The sequence below is a fragment of the Gracilinanus agilis genome, chromosome 1 (genome assembly GCF_016433145.1).
Source record: "Gracilinanus agilis isolate LMUSP501 chromosome 1, AgileGrace, whole genome shotgun sequence".
In the NCBI taxonomy this organism is placed as follows: domain Eukaryota; kingdom Metazoa; phylum Chordata; class Mammalia; order Didelphimorphia; family Didelphidae; genus Gracilinanus; species Gracilinanus agilis.
Genome location: NC_058130.1, coordinates 631,555,664 through 631,574,954, shown reverse-complemented (window position 1 = coordinate 631,574,954; position 19,291 = coordinate 631,555,664). Strand labels below are relative to the sequence as shown.

At 36.5% G+C, this 19,291-nt stretch overlaps 1 protein-coding gene across 1 annotated transcript in view; it reads right to left on the bottom strand.

The window, feature by feature from the left end:
- Positions 1-6,872: 6,872 nt before the first annotated feature.
- Positions 6,873-19,291, bottom strand: part of TMEM67 (transmembrane protein 67) — a 65,624-nt gene continuing 53,205 nt past the window's right edge. Inside the window, exons 23-28 of the mRNA XM_044658193.1 lie at positions 18,867-18,983; positions 15,608-15,724; positions 15,393-15,497; positions 13,420-13,522; positions 10,450-10,592; positions 6,873-6,953 (exon numbers count right to left, since the gene is read on the bottom strand). Coding sequence (XP_044514128.1) covers positions 6,873-6,953; positions 10,450-10,592; positions 13,420-13,522; positions 15,393-15,497; positions 15,608-15,724; positions 18,867-18,983 — 666 coding nt within the window. The remainder of the gene's footprint in view (positions 6,954-10,449; positions 10,593-13,419; positions 13,523-15,392; positions 15,498-15,607; positions 15,725-18,866; positions 18,984-19,291) is intronic.

Sequence of the window (19,291 nt, the reverse complement as noted above, 5' to 3'; positions counted from 1 at the left end):
GGAAGGAAGGAAGGAAGGAAGGAAAAAGAAAGGAAGGAAAAAGGAAGGAAGGAAAAAGGAAAGGAAAGGAAAGGAAGGAAAAAGGAAAGGAAAGGAAAGGAAAGGAAAGGAAAGGAAAGGAAAGGAAAGGAAAGGAAAGGAAGGGAAAAGACCCTGAGATGGCTACAGGCCGGTGTGGCTAATTTTTTTTTTTTTTTAAGCCTTACCTTCTGTCTCAATACCAATTCTAAGAGTAGCAAGGGCTAGGCAGTGGGGGTTTAAGTGACTTGCCCAGGGTCACACAGCTAGGAAGTGTCTGAGGCCAGATTTGAATGTGGCTAATTTAAAGCTCTCATCTCCCTTGAAAATGCCAAAGCATACTTGGGTAGCAGCTACAGAAGCACTATTTCTTCTCTCTGCTCATAGTATCAGCCATGGTGGGCAGCTCATCTCGGGTACCATACTGGGAATGAATCCACAGCTACCCTACCACCAACTCATTATTTTAAGGAAATAGGTTGTTAAATTAATGGTGGCTCAAAGCTAAACTAGCTACTATGGAGTAGATTAGGGAATCTGGCCTCATGGGGTCAATTTTAATTTGGCTTAGTCCAGTTCTCCACCTGGAGATCATCTGGGATTGTTTTTAACCCACTTAATGAAAACGCTCTCTGGATGGGTTGGTACCATGTATGGAATCAGTAGCCTAGTATTCAGTAACAAAGTAGTTTGTTTCTAAAACAAAGACAAATAAGGATAGAGATTTTGAACTGCATTTTCCTTTTAAGCAACCAAAATTGCTGTCTCAATGGGTATGTTTTCATATCACTGTATTTGTTAGTGCAGACATTGGCTTACAAGGGTTAAGCATTTGTTAAAAGCTTCATAAATGGGGGCAGCTGGGTAGCTCAGTGGATTGAGAGCCAGGCCTAGAGACAGGAGGTCCTGGGTTCAAATATTAACTGACACTTCCTATGTGTGACCCTAGGCAAGTCACTTAAATCCCCATTTACCTAGCCCTTATCACTCTTCAGTCTTGGAACCAATAGCCAGTATTGATTCTAAAATGAAAGGTAAAGGTTTTTAAAAAAAAAAAAAGCTTCATCTATGGTCAGGTCTGTGTGATTCCAATAATGAGTCAGTGCCAGAATTATACCTTACAAAGCAGCTGTGTGTGACTTTCAGGCAAGTTTCATAATAAATGATGGGAATATTCCTCATGTGTTTCTGAGAAATGAGTGCTGGCTAAAGCAAATGCAATAAAAATTGAAGGAAATAAGCATTGAAGAAATGTAGGAAGAATAATGGGTCTGGTAGAAGAAAATGGTGCCTTGTAAGAAAACAAAGGAAAATAACTAATTTAGAAACACATTTTCAGGGCCTCAAATAAATGAAGATACTACATAAAATCCTATGATTTAAAAAAATCATTTCCCTTCCCCATGTCAATTTGTCCATAAATGTTCTGGTTATTCAGTTCAATTCAATTCTGGAAACTGAATTTTGTTTATTTGCCTATTATATACCAACTGTTGCAGCAGGCCGTAGGCACATAAAGGCAAAAAAAAGAAATGGTCTCTGCCCTCAAAGAACTTACATTTTACTGGAAAGCACAGAACATAAATACAGGATTTTCAAGAAGAAAGAATAGGGAAGGCTCCATCTAGGAGGTGGAACTGGAACTACGCTTTGAAAAAAGCTAGGACTTCTAAGTGCAATCGAGGCATAGAGGAGAGTGAGTACAAAGGTTCAGGCATGCCAGCTCAGCGAAGAAAGCAGAACCAAGAAAACAATATACACAATGACCACCATAAAGCATCCTAGTAACAGTGATTGAACTGGGATGGAACATAATGAACAATCTTGGTCCTGGAAAAAATGATAAAGAAGCTTTCCTTCTCAGCTCAGAAGTGAGAACCATGAACATGAAATGTAGAATATACATAGTCCAAGTGGTTGCTATATTGTTTGGATTTGCTTTAAAATATATGGGGAGATTATTTTATAAAAGGGATATTTTGGAGGTGGCAAGGTGGAAGAATAGATAGAGAGCCAGGTTCAGAGTCAAGAGGTCCTGGGTTCAAATTTGGCCTCAGACACTTCCTAGAGGTGTGACCTTGAGTAAGTCACTTAAGTCTTATTTACCTAGCCCTTGCCTTTCTGTCATTAGTTATTACCAAGATAGAAGGTAAGGGTTTTAAAAAATGAATAAGTAAATAAAAAAGATGTGTTGGAAAGGAGGAAAAAGATAAAGGAAAACAGTGGATATTACTCCATGACTTACATGTACATTCCCATATCTTTATAAAACTTTTATGAAAATTATATTTATGTGCGTGGGTGTGTAGCAGGCTTCCACAATTTTCCACGTAGACCATATCTTTGCAGTCACACAACTGGCTAAATGTCCAATGAATACAAAATACCATTGTTTATTTTTTGTTAGTTTAAAAAAAAATGGATAAATTACTTGGGCAAAATATTACCTTAAAAATTCTCCTTCAACAAGTCTCACGTATGTTAAGATGATTTAAGATTCTTTGATATGTTCGACAACAGAAACAAATCTGTCCAATGTACTTTTATACATATTATTTTTATGTATTATTATTATTAGCATCAGTCCCACTGAATATATTCCACAAAGTCATTTGCTACTGTCATGAAAGACATCCTACATAAAGTCCAAAGAGAAGAGATTCCCTGGTGATGGTGAAGTTCTCCAGATGTTCATGTTTGTATTAAATTCCAGAATATCATGGTGCTTTCCATTACACACTCTTCACTTTCCTTCTTGCTGTTCTTTGTATGAAATGCCATATCCCATCACCATGCCATTGTACAGGCTGTCTCCCATGAATAGAATTCCTTCCTTTCTTACCTCCACCTCTTAGAATCCTAAATTTCCTTCAAGGCTCAGCTCAAGGGCCTCCTTCTATAAAAAGACTTTCCTGGTCCCTTGAGCTGCTAGTCTCCCCATCTCTCTACCCTACCCCCCAAGACTACCTTGTATTTCTTTGTATATACCTGTGTACATATTTGTCTCCCCCAAATGAATGAATGGCAGAAGACTACTTCATTTCTGACTTTGTATCTGCAGGGCCTACTTGTATCTAGCATATGGTAAGTGCTTAATATATTCTTATTGATAAATACAAATATTCTACTGATAATAGCATTTCTTATGTCTAAGTAAGCCAAGAGACAAAGAAGGGCACAGGTTTCATTATATTTTCAACAACAATTACCTGCACTCAAGAAGTGGCAAAGAGATAAAGGAGATGTAAAATCAAAAGAGGAGGTGGATTTGTCTTGTAATGAAGGTGAAGACAGCCTGTTTGAGTGCTTCAGTGAGTGGCCCATGAAATAAAGTAAAAGACCTAGAGGAAGAACTCTAGCACAGGAGATCCTCCATAGAGAATCTCTAGGAGAGGACCAAGGAGAATTACAGACTGTGGCAGACATGGCAGGGCTGAAGGGTGGGGAAAGATGATTTGCAACAATGGGAGAAATAAATATAAATCTACGAGATCACAACCCTTCTTAATAATCGAACCCTGAAGGGAACAGGGAGCCTTTCTGAGCTTGACCCTGTGGCAGGGTTGTTGTCTTACCAAGATTATTTTCCCAGTTGTGTGGAGGACTATTTTCCATTAGAGATTGGAGAGGGAGAGAATGGAAGCTGATCAGGAACCTTTATTATAGGTAGTTTTAAAATAGGAAGGAAAGGAAAAACCATAGACAGAGAAGCTTGAAGCCGTTCTCTGTTTGAGAGTGGATTAAGGGGATGAATTATCCTGGTTGTCTATAAATTCAATGAGGAAGAACTGTTTTCAGTCTTGTCTATGTATATCCTGAACAGTCAGCCCAATGCCTGTAGTACTATAGGTGATCAATAAATCTATTAACCTTTCTCCTCACAACAGTGATGGGGGACTCTTTTAAAAAAATTCTTACCTTCTGTCTTGGAATCGATTCCGTTTCCAAGGCAGAAGAGTGGTATGGGCTGGGCATCTAAGGTTAAGTAACTTGCCCAGAGTCACACAGCTAGGAAGTCTCTGAGGCTGGATTTTAACCCACATCCACCCAACTCCAGGCCTGGCTCTCTATCCACTGAGCCACTCAGCTACCTGTTGGTGTACTCTTAAGGCAGAATGATACATTTACTGTCAGATGTTGTTACTATATCAGGTATTTGTGCTAAATGATAGTTTTTATCACAAAAAATCCCATATTGGGGGTGGAGGTGAGAAGGGAGGAGTTTGTCCTGTGGTGAAAATTATTGATCCGAAATGCCAATAAGGGAAACAAAGTCTCCAAGCCAAAAAGAAATAGGTTTATTGAAAGAGGGCCAGTCTCACAATAAAGCCAGATTCTGGTGAAGTCCAAAGACCCAGAGCCTTGTGAGAGGCTTCCTAATATACCACACGGATAAAGTGCAGTTTCCTCTGGCTTTGTCAAAGCACTAAAGTCAGCAACTATAAAAATCATAGCATCATCTAAACAAGGGAGTATACCAGGGCTGATTAAGCAGGATGTATCTGTAGAAGGTCACCAAAAAGTCACCAAGGGAGGTAACTGATATCTATTCTTGGGACTCTTCTGCAATAAGGATACAAAAGGGAGTGCCTTCACTTCCCTTTTCCATTGCTTGACCCAAGTTTTGCATTGCTGAACTTATGCTAGGATTACATAAAGAACACCTGCTATGTGATAAATTCTTAGAAAACAAGGTTACACGTTCAAGGCATATTCATTAAATGAAATACAAAGACCTATGCTAAAGTTATTATTTTAATGAAACCAAAGTTTAAAATTGGTAATAAACCAATCATAAGGTGGGGTAGGGGATTTCTCACTCACAGTCCCCCAGAAATGATTGATATAAAAAGACAAAAGACATGATGAAAACTTTTAGAAAAAAATACCTACTGAACTGAACTGAATGGAGGATTGTAGCCCAAAACCTATAAAAAGGGGGATGATGGCAGGAGAGGAAAGGTAAAGCAATATAATGCCTTTAGAGGTGGTTGGTTTTCTCCCAGTTGAAATCATAAGGTGGAAGTCAGATAAGCAAATGAAGGAGACACTGTATGGGAAATTCTCATCAGGTATGGACTTAATCAGTCTTGAAGATCCTTTCCAACTATGAGTTTATGTATAGTTCTTCACTCATCCCAATCAGGAGTCATAAACCTAACTCCTACTCTCTCCCTTCCTCACCATGCAGTCTTCCTCATGAGTTATAATCATCTTCATCTCCTCCCACTGAAACTCTGGACTCTATCCCTGGTCCTGAGAGATGAATTTCTGCCTTATCCTGCCAGGACCCCAGAGCCCACCAGCCCACTACCCACCATTTGGCCAAAGGAATACTTCGCCCTTCCCCTCCACTCTTCTGGGTATGGTCTTCTTCCATCAGAATGTAGGCTCCCTGAGAGCAGAATGTCCTGCATGTTTATTTGTTTGTTTTGTATCTCTAATATCTAATGCCACATTTAGCATATATTAAGCACTTAATGTTTGCTCTATCCATCTATCTACCTAGATGACTGCACTATCAATATCTTCTACCTTGCATCACTAGCACCTACTGACTATCCCTTCTATTCATTTTAATTTTAAGATTTGGGGGAAATGAATAGTAGACTCTGTGTGATAAAGGCTATGGCTCCTATTCTAAACCAACATATACACAAGAATCATAAATACCATGGGCTTTATTATATACATTTCCAATTAAGAAAAATAGTCTAATAAAAACAGTATTTATATGACACAAAGACATTTAATAAGAAATGTATTAAAATATTACTTATTGGTTACTATTGTTCTAAAATATGATATACTGTCCAAATATAGATTACAAATCAAACAGGGAATCTTAAAAGACAAATTAAAATTATTACAGAATATCACTTCATATTAATCAGATGTCCTCAAACTTGTATTAATTGTATTCTGGATTCTGATAGTTATCTTTCCATTTTCTTTGTAAACCATGGTAAGAATGCAATATAAAAAGGTTTTCAATGTGACATTTTGTACAAAGGACATGATAATTTATGCATTGGAGATATAAGATTTAAAACATAATTTTGAAACAGTGCTTAAAATGATACAAAATGGTTAACAAAATCATGTAGAAAGAAAATGTCTGTAAATTAATGACAATGTTAAGTATAAAAATAGGACAACATATTAACAAATATCCTATATGGAAAGAATCTATTAATATATGTACTTTATAGAATATAAAGGTAGTTTCATGAAACATTTATTAGCCAAAGAGTTAATTCACTTAGTCTCATTCCAGTCAAGGGAAGAAATTACAATGATTTAAATTGCATCAGTAATTACAAATTTTAAAATCCCAACTGATACTTAAATAATATTTATTTCAACATAACATATATAAAACAAATGCTTTAAAATAACATGTCTTAAATCTGATATTGGCAATCAGATAATCAAATCAGTTTTGAAGGGCTTTCAATTGATAGAGGAACTACAAAGATAAATAACTAGGGTGTATATGTGTAAGGATGGTGGTGGGGTTAGGGAGGGAAAGCCATATTCTGTGACTACAGAAGACCTGCCACACCATAAAGACAAAGTGAAGATTTATAATTTCACCTCTGTGACAGATGGCATCTGACATTTCCTTTGACTTTTAAGTATCATACATAATGAAGAAATAATACTTCTAAGCCTGTCATTTTATATACACAAGGAATATTATAAAAATGTTATAAAAATAAATCTTTCAGCAGATAAAATAAGAATATAAAAAGAGTACCATTAACATTTTTAAAATATGATAAGCCAACCCAAAACTCACAACTATTTTGTGCCATGATTATAATGAGTCTTGAATTCATCCCTTGAATTAATTAAATAAGAAATCTTTGGTCCACCAAAGTTTTAGATGCCAAATTCCTCCTTCCTATTGTATAACGGAGAAATCTAAAAACCTAAAAATGAACATTAACAATAATTCAGATAAAAAAGAAATGTATAAATAGTTTAAAATCTGTGCAGCATTTCAAATAGCTTCTTTATTTACTCTGAAAAATAACCTGTTACTAAATAAACTATATGATTTAATTGATAACACATAAAATAACATGCTTATTTGTACTATCAGCATCTGTTTTTCAGTTACAAAAAAGAAAATGTGTTAGAAAGCCATTTTTATAAAACTGTAAAACATCTGCTCATTACTCATTGGGGTGTTGAGTTTTATATACACACATATATATACATAACTGTGTGTATATATACAAATATATATACACAACTATATTCACATATATGCATGTAAATAACACAAATAACAGGAAGCTAAAAATCCTTTTTTTATCTTTTTGTAAGCCATAAGATATCATAGATCAGTTCCATAGGTCCCATGAAGCCAGATAAAGTATTTTTCTCTTTATATATTTAAAAGTTGGTAATACCACATTAAATATGAAAAATACAAAATTAATTTTAAATGTATGTAAAGGTACCTAAATTTTTTTTCAGGAAATTTTATTTAGTAATATATACACATATGTATATTATACACATATACATACATACATACATACCCCAAGCCAACCAAGGGAAGAAATTACAATGGCATAAATTGTCAGCAATTATAGAATTTAAAATCCTGAATAATATGTAAAATATTTATTTTAACATACCATATACAAAACATAAAAGTGTTTTAAAAATAATATTGCTTAAATTTGGTGTTGGCAATCACCTACATGCATATGTGTGAACACACATACACAAATAGCAACTTTCCCTCACATTCCTGGACAGTTTTCATTTTTGTCTCCCCTTCTCATTGGAATTTCCCTCGGGCCATGGGCAGTACTTGAGTGAAATTTATATCAGTATTTTCAGAGAAGTTGAAAAGATCAGCTCCCTTAATTGTGTTTGTTTTTTTTTTTAAACCCTTAACTTCTGTGTATTGGCTCCTTGGTGGAAGAGTGATAAGGGTGGGCAATGGGGGTTAAGTGACTTGCCCAGGGTCACACAGCTGGGAAGTGTCTGAGGCCAGATTTGAACCTAGGACCTCCCGTCTCTAGGCCTGACTCTCAATCCACTGAGCTATCCAGCTGCCCCCAGCCCCCTTAATTGTGACACTGCCATGTCTCTATGTGACTTCTGCCACCCCCATTCAAATATGCCCATGCTGGTGCCCTTTATCTCTGAAGGGATTAGGGGAGAGGGAGGAGAAACAGTAAAACAAACCCAAACCCCCTCCTCCTCCTCTTTGCTGGCTCTAATCTTAGATGCTCACCCAATGCTAAAAGGAACAGTATCCAAGTATCCAAGGACTTTTCATTGGAAGTAGCCTTAGAACTTATCTAATAGAGTGACTTAAGTAGAATCACACAGCTAAAATAAGTCAATCCCAGCTAGGAGCAAGAATGTTCTAATCCTAGTGTCTGATATGTGCCACATAATAAATGTCTGTAAAGTTTGTGAACTGTAGAGTTGTAAGAAGTTTATCGCTTTCCATGTGCTTGTAAATGTTGGCAGTAATAGCTAGCATTTATAGGGTGTTTTATGGTTTGCAAAGTGCTTTATAAATATATCTCATTTGATCTTCACAACAACCACGGAAGGTAGGTTATTATCTGCATTTTACCAACAAGGAAATGGAGACAAAGAGATTTAGTGAACTAGCCTGGAATCCTGCAGCTAGTAAATGTCTGAGGCAGGATCTGAACTCAGGTCTTCCTGACTACAAGTCCCATTCTCTATCCATTATGTCATATGGCTATGGAGTCATCCTCAATTTTCCAATAAACCCAACCCTTTGGGACCTCCTGTCTCTGCCTCTTTCTTTTCCTCTTCTTCCTCCTTTGATTCCTTCTTTCCCCTTAGCAGGCTAGATATTATTGGTCTATCTACTGACCTGACCCTGGGACTAATTCCCTCAGCAATCTTATCAATTCTCTTGAATTAATACAATGAGCATCTCTGCCTATGAATCTCAGCTCTAATTATCTGTCCTGATCTCCCATCTTGCCTCTCCAATTGTTTCTTGGACATCCTGAACTGGATGGCCTGGGATACCCCAGGAGGCTCCCCCATCCCAAACGGTTATCACCGGCCTCAACCCTTCCATGCTCTGGGGGCGCCAGCTCACCCTCCCGCGTCCCTCTCCCGGCTCTCCCTACCCTCTCCGAGCTGCGGCCAAGGCCTCTGGCGGCCACCCGGGCCACCCTCTGCTTCTGAGGGGCGAGAAGGAGCCACACGAGGAGGTATGGGGAAGGGGCTCATCTGTACATGCGCTTGCACCACCTTTCCACATGAGTTGTCCTATGGGAGCTCCTGTTAGTATCGCCCAGTGTTCATGTCACTGATATTGCTTAAACTTAAAACCTAAAATGGAGACGAAGCCAGCAGCCACTTCCCATGACATGTCTCTGATGCAGCCTCTGGATGCCGCCTCCCAGGCTCTCAGACCCGGGCTTTGGAGTCCATGAAGCGGGGAGTGCCGGGATCCGTTTCACAGCACAGAGACAGGGGTTTCTCTGGCCTTTCTTATGACAGAACAATCATCCTTCTCTCCTCCCATGCCACCACAGGCGTCCCCTCTATGGCCTGAGGGGTGCATGGGGCCTGCGTGGCAACAGGCTCTCTAACAGGGCTCTCAGCCACATCCTAAAGCACAGCTCTTCCCCGTGATGGCCCACCCTCAGAACTCGAAACACTAGAGGCTTTAATTTAAACCTGCAGAAGCAAATATAAACTCCTATTTGGCCTTGAAAGCCCTTCTATATGGCCTTCCTACCTTTCCAGACTTCCTGCACCTTGTACCCCAGCACTTCCTCTAGGATCCAGAGACACAGGCCTCCCTCCTGTCCCTCAGACAAGATGCTCCATCTCCAGACTGGCCCCCTGCATGTTCCCAGGCTGTCTGCACCAGGGATTCTCTCCTGCCTCACCTCCACTTCCTGGTTTCCCTGGCTTCCCTATCTCACCTCCAAGATGAACTCCATTACTCTGCAAATGTCTTGACTGTACACGGTTGCTTACGTATTACTTCTCTAAATAGGTCGTGAGCTCCTTGAGACCAGGGACTGTTTTTACTTTTCCTTCTACCCCCCCCAACCCCTAGCACACAGGGCCTGGTGCACAGAAGGTGCTTAATAAATGCTTCTCGACTTGACTTTCTTCTCTCTTATCTTTCTGTTTCCTTTTCTCTTGCTCTTTCTCTTCCTTTCTATCTTTTTCCCCAGGCATAATCTCCCTTTCTTGTGTCCACATCGTTAAGCCTCAATATTTTAAACTATTAACCATAAAAGTTGGGAGTAGGATGATAGTAGATGAGCTAAAAGGCAAAGCTGTATTCAGGGTGTAGGTGTGGGTGTGGGTACACTTCCACTTTCTTAATTAAAAGAAATATTGTTACTGGAATGATGTCACTTAAAAATGACAGAATCATAATTTCAGACTTACCTCCTGTTGTAAGTAAGTAAGAAAGGCTGCTAAAACAAAATCCTGAGAAGCCAGATCCACAACAGAGAAAAATAGTATATCAAAGGTAAGAAGAGTACCTTCATTTCCATAATAGAGAACATTGCTGAAAGAATAATTTTCATCTGCAAGGGGAAAAAACAAAACAACCTCTAAGATGTAAGCTAGATTTTAAAAAACAGAACTTTAAAAAAATGAGATTAAAGATAAAATTTGGATGTTTCAGATCAGCACATGGAAACTCACTGAAAAAAGTCACACTGGAAAACTATGGCTAAAAGAAGTTATTAGTGGACTAGTCTTAAGAGTTATAAGAGAGGTCTGTCTGACAGGTTTTTTAAAGAATTAACAACAGTGTCCAATATTTGTTATTAAATAAGCACAAAAGAATTGATCCAACCATTCTGGGGCACAATTTGGAATTATGCCCAAAGGGCTTTAAAAGACTACTTGCCCCTTTGATCCAGCCATACTACTGTTGGGTTTGTACCCCAAAGAGATAATAAGGAAAAAGACCTGTACATAAATATGTATAACCACACTCCTTGTGATGGCAAAAAATTGGAAAATGAGGGGATGCCCTTCGATTGGGGAATGGCTGAACCAATTGTGGTATCTGTTGGTGATGGAATAATATTGTACTAAAAGGAATAATGAACTGGAGGAATTCCATGTGAACTGGAATGACCTCCAGGAATTGATGCAGAGTGAAAGGAGCAGAACCACATTATACACAGAGACTGATATACTATGGCACTATCGAATGTAATGGACTTCTCTACTAGCAGCAATGCAATGACCCAGGACAATCCAGAGGAACTTATGAAAAAGAACATTATCCACATCCAGAGAAAGAACTGTGGGAGTAGAAATGCAGAAAACATGACTTATCACTTGTTTATATGGGTATAGGATTTGGGGTTTTGGTTTTAAAAGATTACTCTATTACAAAAATGAATATTATAGAAATAGGAATTGAGGGATAATATACATATAAACCAGTGAAATTGCTTGTCAGCTCTGGGAAGGGGAAGGAAAGAGGGAGGAAGACAATAAGAATCATGTAACCATGGAAACTTTTTAAAAACAAATAATTGAATGAATGAATAAATAAATAAGCACAAAGTATCATTTATCAACTATTAGCAATTTCCAGCAGGTGGCTGATGCTGTGTTAAGCTCAGTTAATGAGCAAACCCTCTCTGTTGCAACTACAAGTGAAATCGACCTAGGACCATCCTATTTTTTTTTTAATTTATTTATTTAGAACCGTGGTTCCCAAACTTTTTTGGCCTATCGCCCCCTTTCCAGAAAAAATATTACTTAGCCCCCTAGAAATTAAATTTTTAAAAATTTTATAGCAATTAATAGGAAAGATAAATGCACCTGTGGCCATCACCACCCCCCTGGATCGCTGCAGCACCCACCGGGGGCGGTAGCGCCCACTTTGGGAATCACTGATTTAGAACATTTTTCCATGGTTACATGATTCATGATTTTTCCCACCCCTCTTCCCTGAGCTAACAAGCAATTCCACTGGGTTATACATGTATCATTGTTCAAAACCTATTTCCATGTTATTCATATCTGCAATAGAGTGATTATTTAAAGCCAAAATTCCCAGCCCTATCCCCAATGAACCACATGATCAATCATGTGTTTTTCTTCTGCATTTCTATTTCCACAATTCTTTTTCTGGATGTGGATAGCATTCTTTCTCATAAGTTCCTCTGGATTGTCCTGGGTCATTGCATTGCTGCTAGTAGAGAAGTCCACTATATTCAATCGTGCCATAATGTATCCGTCTGTGTACAATGTTCTCCTGGTTCTGTTCCTTTCACTTTGCATCAATTCCTGGAGGTTGTTCCAGTTCACATGAAATTCCTCCAGTTCATTATTCCTTTGAACACAATAGTATTCCATCACCATCAGATACCACAATTGGTTCAGCCATTCCCCAATCGATGGACACCCTCCCTCATTTTCCAGTTTTTTGCCACCACAAAGAGTGCGGCTATACATATTTGTATACAAGTCTTTTTCCTTATTATCTCTTTGGGATACAAACCCAGTGGTGGTATGGCTGGATCAAAGGGCAGGCAGTCATTTAAAGCCCTTTGGGCATAATTCCAAATTGTCCTCCAGAATGGTTGGATCAATTCAGAACTCCAACAGCAGTGGATTAGTGTTGCAATTTTGCCACATCCTCTCCAACATTTATCACTTTCCTTTGCTGCCATATTGGCCAGTCTGCTAGGTATAAGGTTGTACCTCAGAGTTGTTTTCATTTGCATTTCTCTAATAAGGAGGGATTTAGAACCCTTTTTCATGTGATTATTGAGGCAATCCTATTTTTATGGTGGGCATGTGAAGCAAGAACAGTGATCTTAAAACTAGAAATATTTATTTAATGGTGACCAGATAGTTTCTTTCTGTACACCCACTGCTTTCTTAATAAGATAATCTGAATAAGAGTCATACCTAAAAAATACTATGCATCAGATATGTAACCTTCTGCTTTCAATTGAAACACTGGTTAGTAAACTACTGTTGAGAGATGAGAAATGATTTAAGAGCAGCTTTGGCGAAGGTTTTCAAGTTCACATTCCCAGAATGCAATTTCAAGCTGCCTGTGAGCCCCCCACATTATCCCCAAAGAATGGAGGGAGGAAGTGCTTGCTTTGGGCAGCTGGAGAGAGGGGCAGGATATGCAAAAAATGTCCTCATGCACTGGGAAGAGAGGGAAAAGAGCAGCTCCCCGAGTGCCAGATCTGCACACATGCCAATACTTCACCAGCTCTGATCTAGTCTTGGATCATGAAGGAGAAGGGAAGAGACAAAAGGAGCCTAAGTTGCTGAAAACCATACAATTAAATTTTTTTAACTCATAATGCTTATTTTTTCAAACTTAGAAAAAATAACCCAGATGTGTCAAATTAATTTGAATAATACCATTGTAGAAGATGCTTTTTTCCACTGGTTCCATGAACTCCATACCAAGAATTCGTTCAAAAAGCAACTTATCTTTCACAAAGTAATCCATTTCTTTATGAACCTAACAAAGACAAAGTAGTATCACAGAGTGAAGAATACTTTTCAACAAATGTACATGAAGAAGATAAAATATGAACATATACAAATGTAGTTTACTTTTTACAAATGTAGTTTACTTTTTACAAATCAGATCACTGAAATATGAACACTAAAATTAGTAGGTATTTATCAGCAGTAAAAAATAGATTTCTTTTTTCATAATAAGATTCATGTGAAGGATCCTTTGTATGGAAACCTCCTATGGAATACTTAAAATTAGTTTTGACTTATTTACAAGCACCAATCTACACAGGGATATATCTGTAATACACAATGCTAATTGTTTTGTATCTGAGAACAATACTTAAATATATAAGTAGAATGAATCTAAATGTTTTGTATTAATCTCCATGATAACTCACTGATTACTTTCTTCCCTAGAACAATATTCAAGTATATGTATAGATGAAGTGAATCTAAATAGTTTATCTAATGATCACTATTCTCCATTAAAACTCACCTTATTTTTATATGTACAAAAAACCCTTCATCCTTAAGATAGAGAGATCTGGAAATGATTTTTGTTTACATTACTGCCACCTTTATTTACAAAGCCCCTTACAGTTTACAACACACTGTAGCAAATATTGCATTTCTTAAACTCTTCAGCAACCCTGGTAGTTAGGCTGAAAGAATCCCCACTTTTCAGATTAAAAAACAAAACAAAACACTTAGATCCTCTGAGGTTAAGCGATTTGTCCAAATTAGAAAGGAACTAAGCCACACTAGTTCCCCTATTAGCTTTATCTTATTCCACATTTATTTTATCTTATCTACACATTACCTTTTTTTAATTCTTTAGAATTTTACCTGACATTGAAAGCATTATGGAATTATACTAAAAAGTATCTAAAATGTTCATCCCCTTTGACTCAAAAGATCTATTGCTAAACATATTCCCCCTAAAAGGTCAAAAGCTAGAAAGGTTCCATATTTACAAAAATATCCACAATAGCACTTTTTGTGATAGGAAATATCTGAAAACATAATTGATGACCATAAATTGGGAGAATGGCTAAACATAATGTGGTACACAATATAATGAGATATGATTCCACTGAGATAAACAATAACTATGAAAAAAATTTTTAAGATGTACATGAACGGATGCAAAGGTTAAGTAAGCACAAACACGAGAATACAGTGACAAAAAGAATGTAAATGGAAGGACCAATAAAGTGAAATTGAACATTATGTAACTGTTATGTCCAAACCTGGCCTGAAAATCTGAGAAAGGGCCCCTCTCTCTAAACTTTCTGAAAAACATGGGAGAGTTTGGGAGAGTAGCATCATATATATTGCCTCATAATATAGCTGACACATGTTGGTTGGTCTTGATGACATTTTTTCTTTTTTTTTTTTTTCCAACCTGTATTAAAGAGAACATTCTCTTAGGTGGGTGAGTGATTAATATGTTGTGTTTTTTTTAAACCCTTACCTTCTTAGAATCAATATTGTGTATTAGTTCCAAGGCAGAGGAGAGGTAAGGGCTAGGCAATGGAAGGTAAGTACAAGGTCACACAGCTAGAAAGAATCTGAGGGCAGATTTGAATCTGGGATCTCCTAGCCTTGGTTCTCAATCCACTGAGAAACTTAGCTGCCCTTGGTCAATATTTTTTAAACAAATGTGATATAAAAAGAGATAGCACCAATATAACAGCACAAAACCTTGCAAACCTTGACAGCAAAAAAATAAAAAACAAAACCAAAAAAATCCAAAGGCTTTTTGTACTTTATCTACTAAGTTGAATGAAAACTAGAAACAAAAATTTTTTCAATTTGAATATTGAATGTTTTCATTTTTACTTAAATATAAACATTAAAATACATACGTGATCAATGAATGAGCCAAGGAATTTATTCATGGCATGGTAAGCTTTAATACTTTGTTCAAAAGTAGTTGCTGATGAACTTAATAGTCGAGGAGGGCCATTTTTCTTATGTGGAAAAAAAAAAGAGGGAAATTGAGTGCAACATATTTCATATCCCTGGTGCTTAAATTACATAAAATATTTGCACATCTTATTTAATTATACCTTATACTTACCCTTATTAGTGTTTCATGAATTTTGTCATAATGTTGTCTTGTTTTGTTAGAAATGGAAATCTGAAAGGTCTGACCATCTGTGTTGGGTAACAAACCTCTTTGGCTACACAAATTTTCCTAGGTAATAAAAAATTTATATTAAGAAGTAAAAGATTAAAACAAAGTTCATTTCCCTCAAAAACATAATTTTTCTTCGCCTAGAAATAAAGACTTTCACTTTACAAAAATTCTTGTTAACAGATTTTGATTCTAAAGAAAATTAAATTTCCCTAATTTTCAGTTACTGAGGTGTTTTTTTCTTAATTTATACAATCTTTCAGTTTCTTTGGGTTTGAGTTCATTTACTGGCCAACAATTCAACCACGCTGAAAAAAGCTATTCCGTAGTTGGTAGTTCATTAATTTTACTGTCCTTTGTAGAAAAAGTCTGGTATTTTAATTGAGTGACTAATGTACTCAATTTTAATAAAGAGATATTCATTTTTAAAAACTTAAAAACTTACAATTTTTTAACAAAAATTAAATATATCCAAAAGTAATTTAAATAAGAAGTTTAATGAAATTTTGTGCCCAAGTAGTCTAAAACCAAAGATTAGAAATCTACTGCCTATTTCCCTCCAGAGGTTCAAATAAAGAAGAGGAGAAAGGAAACAGGTGTTTATTAAGTGCACTCTATGTGCCAGGCACTGTGCTAAGTACTTTACAAATATGATTTCACTTCAACCTTGCAACAACTTTGAGAGGCAGATATTATTATCCCCAAATTACAGCTGAAGAAACTGAGGCAGAGAAAGGTTAAGTTACTTGCCCAGGGTCACACAATTGGTAAATATCTGAGGTCACATTTGAACTTAAGTCTTCCTGTCTCTAGGCCCAGTGCTCCATTCCACTATGTCATCTATCCACTGCCTTTGACTCTGAACTATGAAAGCATTTTTCCCTCTTCTCCTCCACTGTCCGGATCTTACCTATCCTTTCAGAACCAATTCAAATCCTACCTCCTCTATAAAGTCTAACCCACCTATTCCAAGTCCTCAGGGAATCTCCCTTTCTCTTATTTTTCAATAGCACTTACCATAACTTCAGTATACCACAGAATTAAGCAATGTTGTTTCACAGATGTTAACTCTGTTTTTACAACTAGAGTGTCAGTTTCTTGAAGGGGGGAACATTTTCCTCCATATACTTCTGAATCCTCCATAATGAAGAGCACACAAAGAAAAAGTCTCCATAAATACTCCCTAGTTAATTCTTTCAAAAACCTTTTATAACTTTAACTATTCTTTATTTGTGTTAACATATCCATTTTAAAATATCCTTAAAATGTAGAAAAATTGATCTGCGTTATTTCTGCAGTAATGTGAAAAGGCTAAATTTTAATATCATATTTTGGGCAAATGCTTAAGATGGATAATGACTTTGTCCCAGGATTGAGGAAGAAGAATGTTTAGACTGGATTGCTTTGGGGAAACTGCACTATGATTTCAATAATCCTAAACACCTCAATGCTTAGAAAGTTTATTTATTTAACAATAATGCCTGCCTAGTGATGATGAATAATTACAAGACATTGATCATAGGATCATAAACTTATGGTTGGAGGGACCTTAGAAGTCACATAATTGAAATGCCTCATTTTACAGATAACGATACTGAGGCCCAACCAAGTTTTTATAAAGCTATATAGTCAGGAGGAGAGTCAGGACTGAAACCTAGGTTCTTGACCCTAACTCCAACCTTGGAGTTAATTTGGAAAAGTAGCCTTGGAAAAAATTTAAATGACAAAAAACACAGAGAATTACTGCTGAATTAATCAAAATAGTTTATCTAATAATTTAAAAACTCCTCCTTGATGTTTCTCTAGAAGTTGTCTTGTTTTAATTTAAAAAAAAAAAAGGATACTGGATAAAAGCAGACTATATAGCATTCTATTTATAGCTTATGTATAAGAAGTGGCGCAAAATGCATTAATGAGAATTTATACAACCAGAAGAGGAGCTGGGAAAGAATGAGAGTCAACAGATAAGATAAACAACTCATGTTAGACTAGTTATTCCCAAGATAAGATATGAGAGGAATAAGAGAATGGCCTCAGACACTTTGCAAGCTTTTTTTTTTTACAAAGAACTCACAGGCAAGCATGGGCAAAAATTACCCAGAATGACAAGGTATTAAGGAGATATCTCCTACATGATATTCTCACTGAGGAAAGTGAAGCATCCTAGCTTAAAAGGCCTAAAATTATCATGTGAATTCAAGTATCTGCAAGAGCCGGCAATAGCCGAAAATAAGAATATGGAGAATAAATGGAAACAAAGGGTTAGCTCCTAATGGCATGTTATTTTTCCAAATTTCACCATGTTTCTTCAATTTGATTAATTCACACATATTTACTAAATATTACAATAAAAACAGTGATAAATAAAATTTAAATAGTGCTTTCACATTTGAAAATGATAGCTAAGTGGCCCAACAGACAGACTACTGGGCCTGGAGTCAAGAAAACCTAAGTTCAAATCTGACCTTATAGACACAATCTGTGTAACCCCTAGGCAAATCTTTTCATTTTTCTGTGTTTCAGTTTCCTTGTCTGTAAAGTGGGGACAATAACAGCACCTATCTTTCAGGGGTATTGTGAGTATAAAATGAACTAATATTTATAAAGCACTTTGCAAACCTATATAACTTACCTAGATTATCTCATTTGATACAATTTGCCTAGTTAATTTTTGCAGACACAGAGAAGGTATGAGGCTTGGTTCTTTCAATCAAGAAGTTTCTAATCTCAACAGAGAAACAAAATTAACCCACATAAAACAATTAATAAATAAGTGCTGTGATACCAGTTAGCCACAAAAGTGCAATAGTGTTACAGAGAACGGAGAGGTTAGTGAAATAGTTGGAAAAGTTTAGATTTGAGCTGGGTAGAATTTTGATAGGGAAGAAAAAAATAAAAGTATTCTACTTAATTAAAAAAAAATGATTCTCAGAAGTATAGCCTCAAATCTGAACACAGACATGAGTAGTTAAATATATGAGCCTTAAAAATCTAATGTTTTATTACTTTTGAAATCTGCTCATCATTAATGTTAATGATTCATTTTTTCCCCTGGTCAACTCCCAAGGCTTCTTCCTTCTTGACCCACCCAGCCTAAGATTCTCTAGTGGAATAATCCTGTATTCATCAACAGTCCAAAAGAGACCTTCCTCACAAATAGTAAGAAAGATGGGCATGAGCAAAAGATATTCTTTGAACATACCGCCTCCCTCTTAAGATTCGTGTTCATTTCTTCCATGTCAGTATCTGCATGTCCATGAACAGATCGACCATGGATATAATATCCAAAACATTTGTGTGATAAGAGAAATACTGAGATCTACAAAGAGAGAAGGAAAAAGAACAATTAGCAACTCAATCTTTAATCAACATAAACTAAGTTAGATATAAAATTGTTTTCAGACTCCTTACTTTGGGAGTATCTAGAAAACTATAAAAATTTGACACAGTAGCTCTAAAAGTTCCCAAAAGCCTCTAAAAAGAAATGAAAATATATTTGCTAAAAAAAAGAGAAAATAAAATTAATAAACAAAAATGTCTAGGTTCATTGCAGATTCAATAAAAGGTTAACAAATAGGAATCTGAGAACAAATTCAGAATAGAAAACACGACAATTGAAAAGTCACT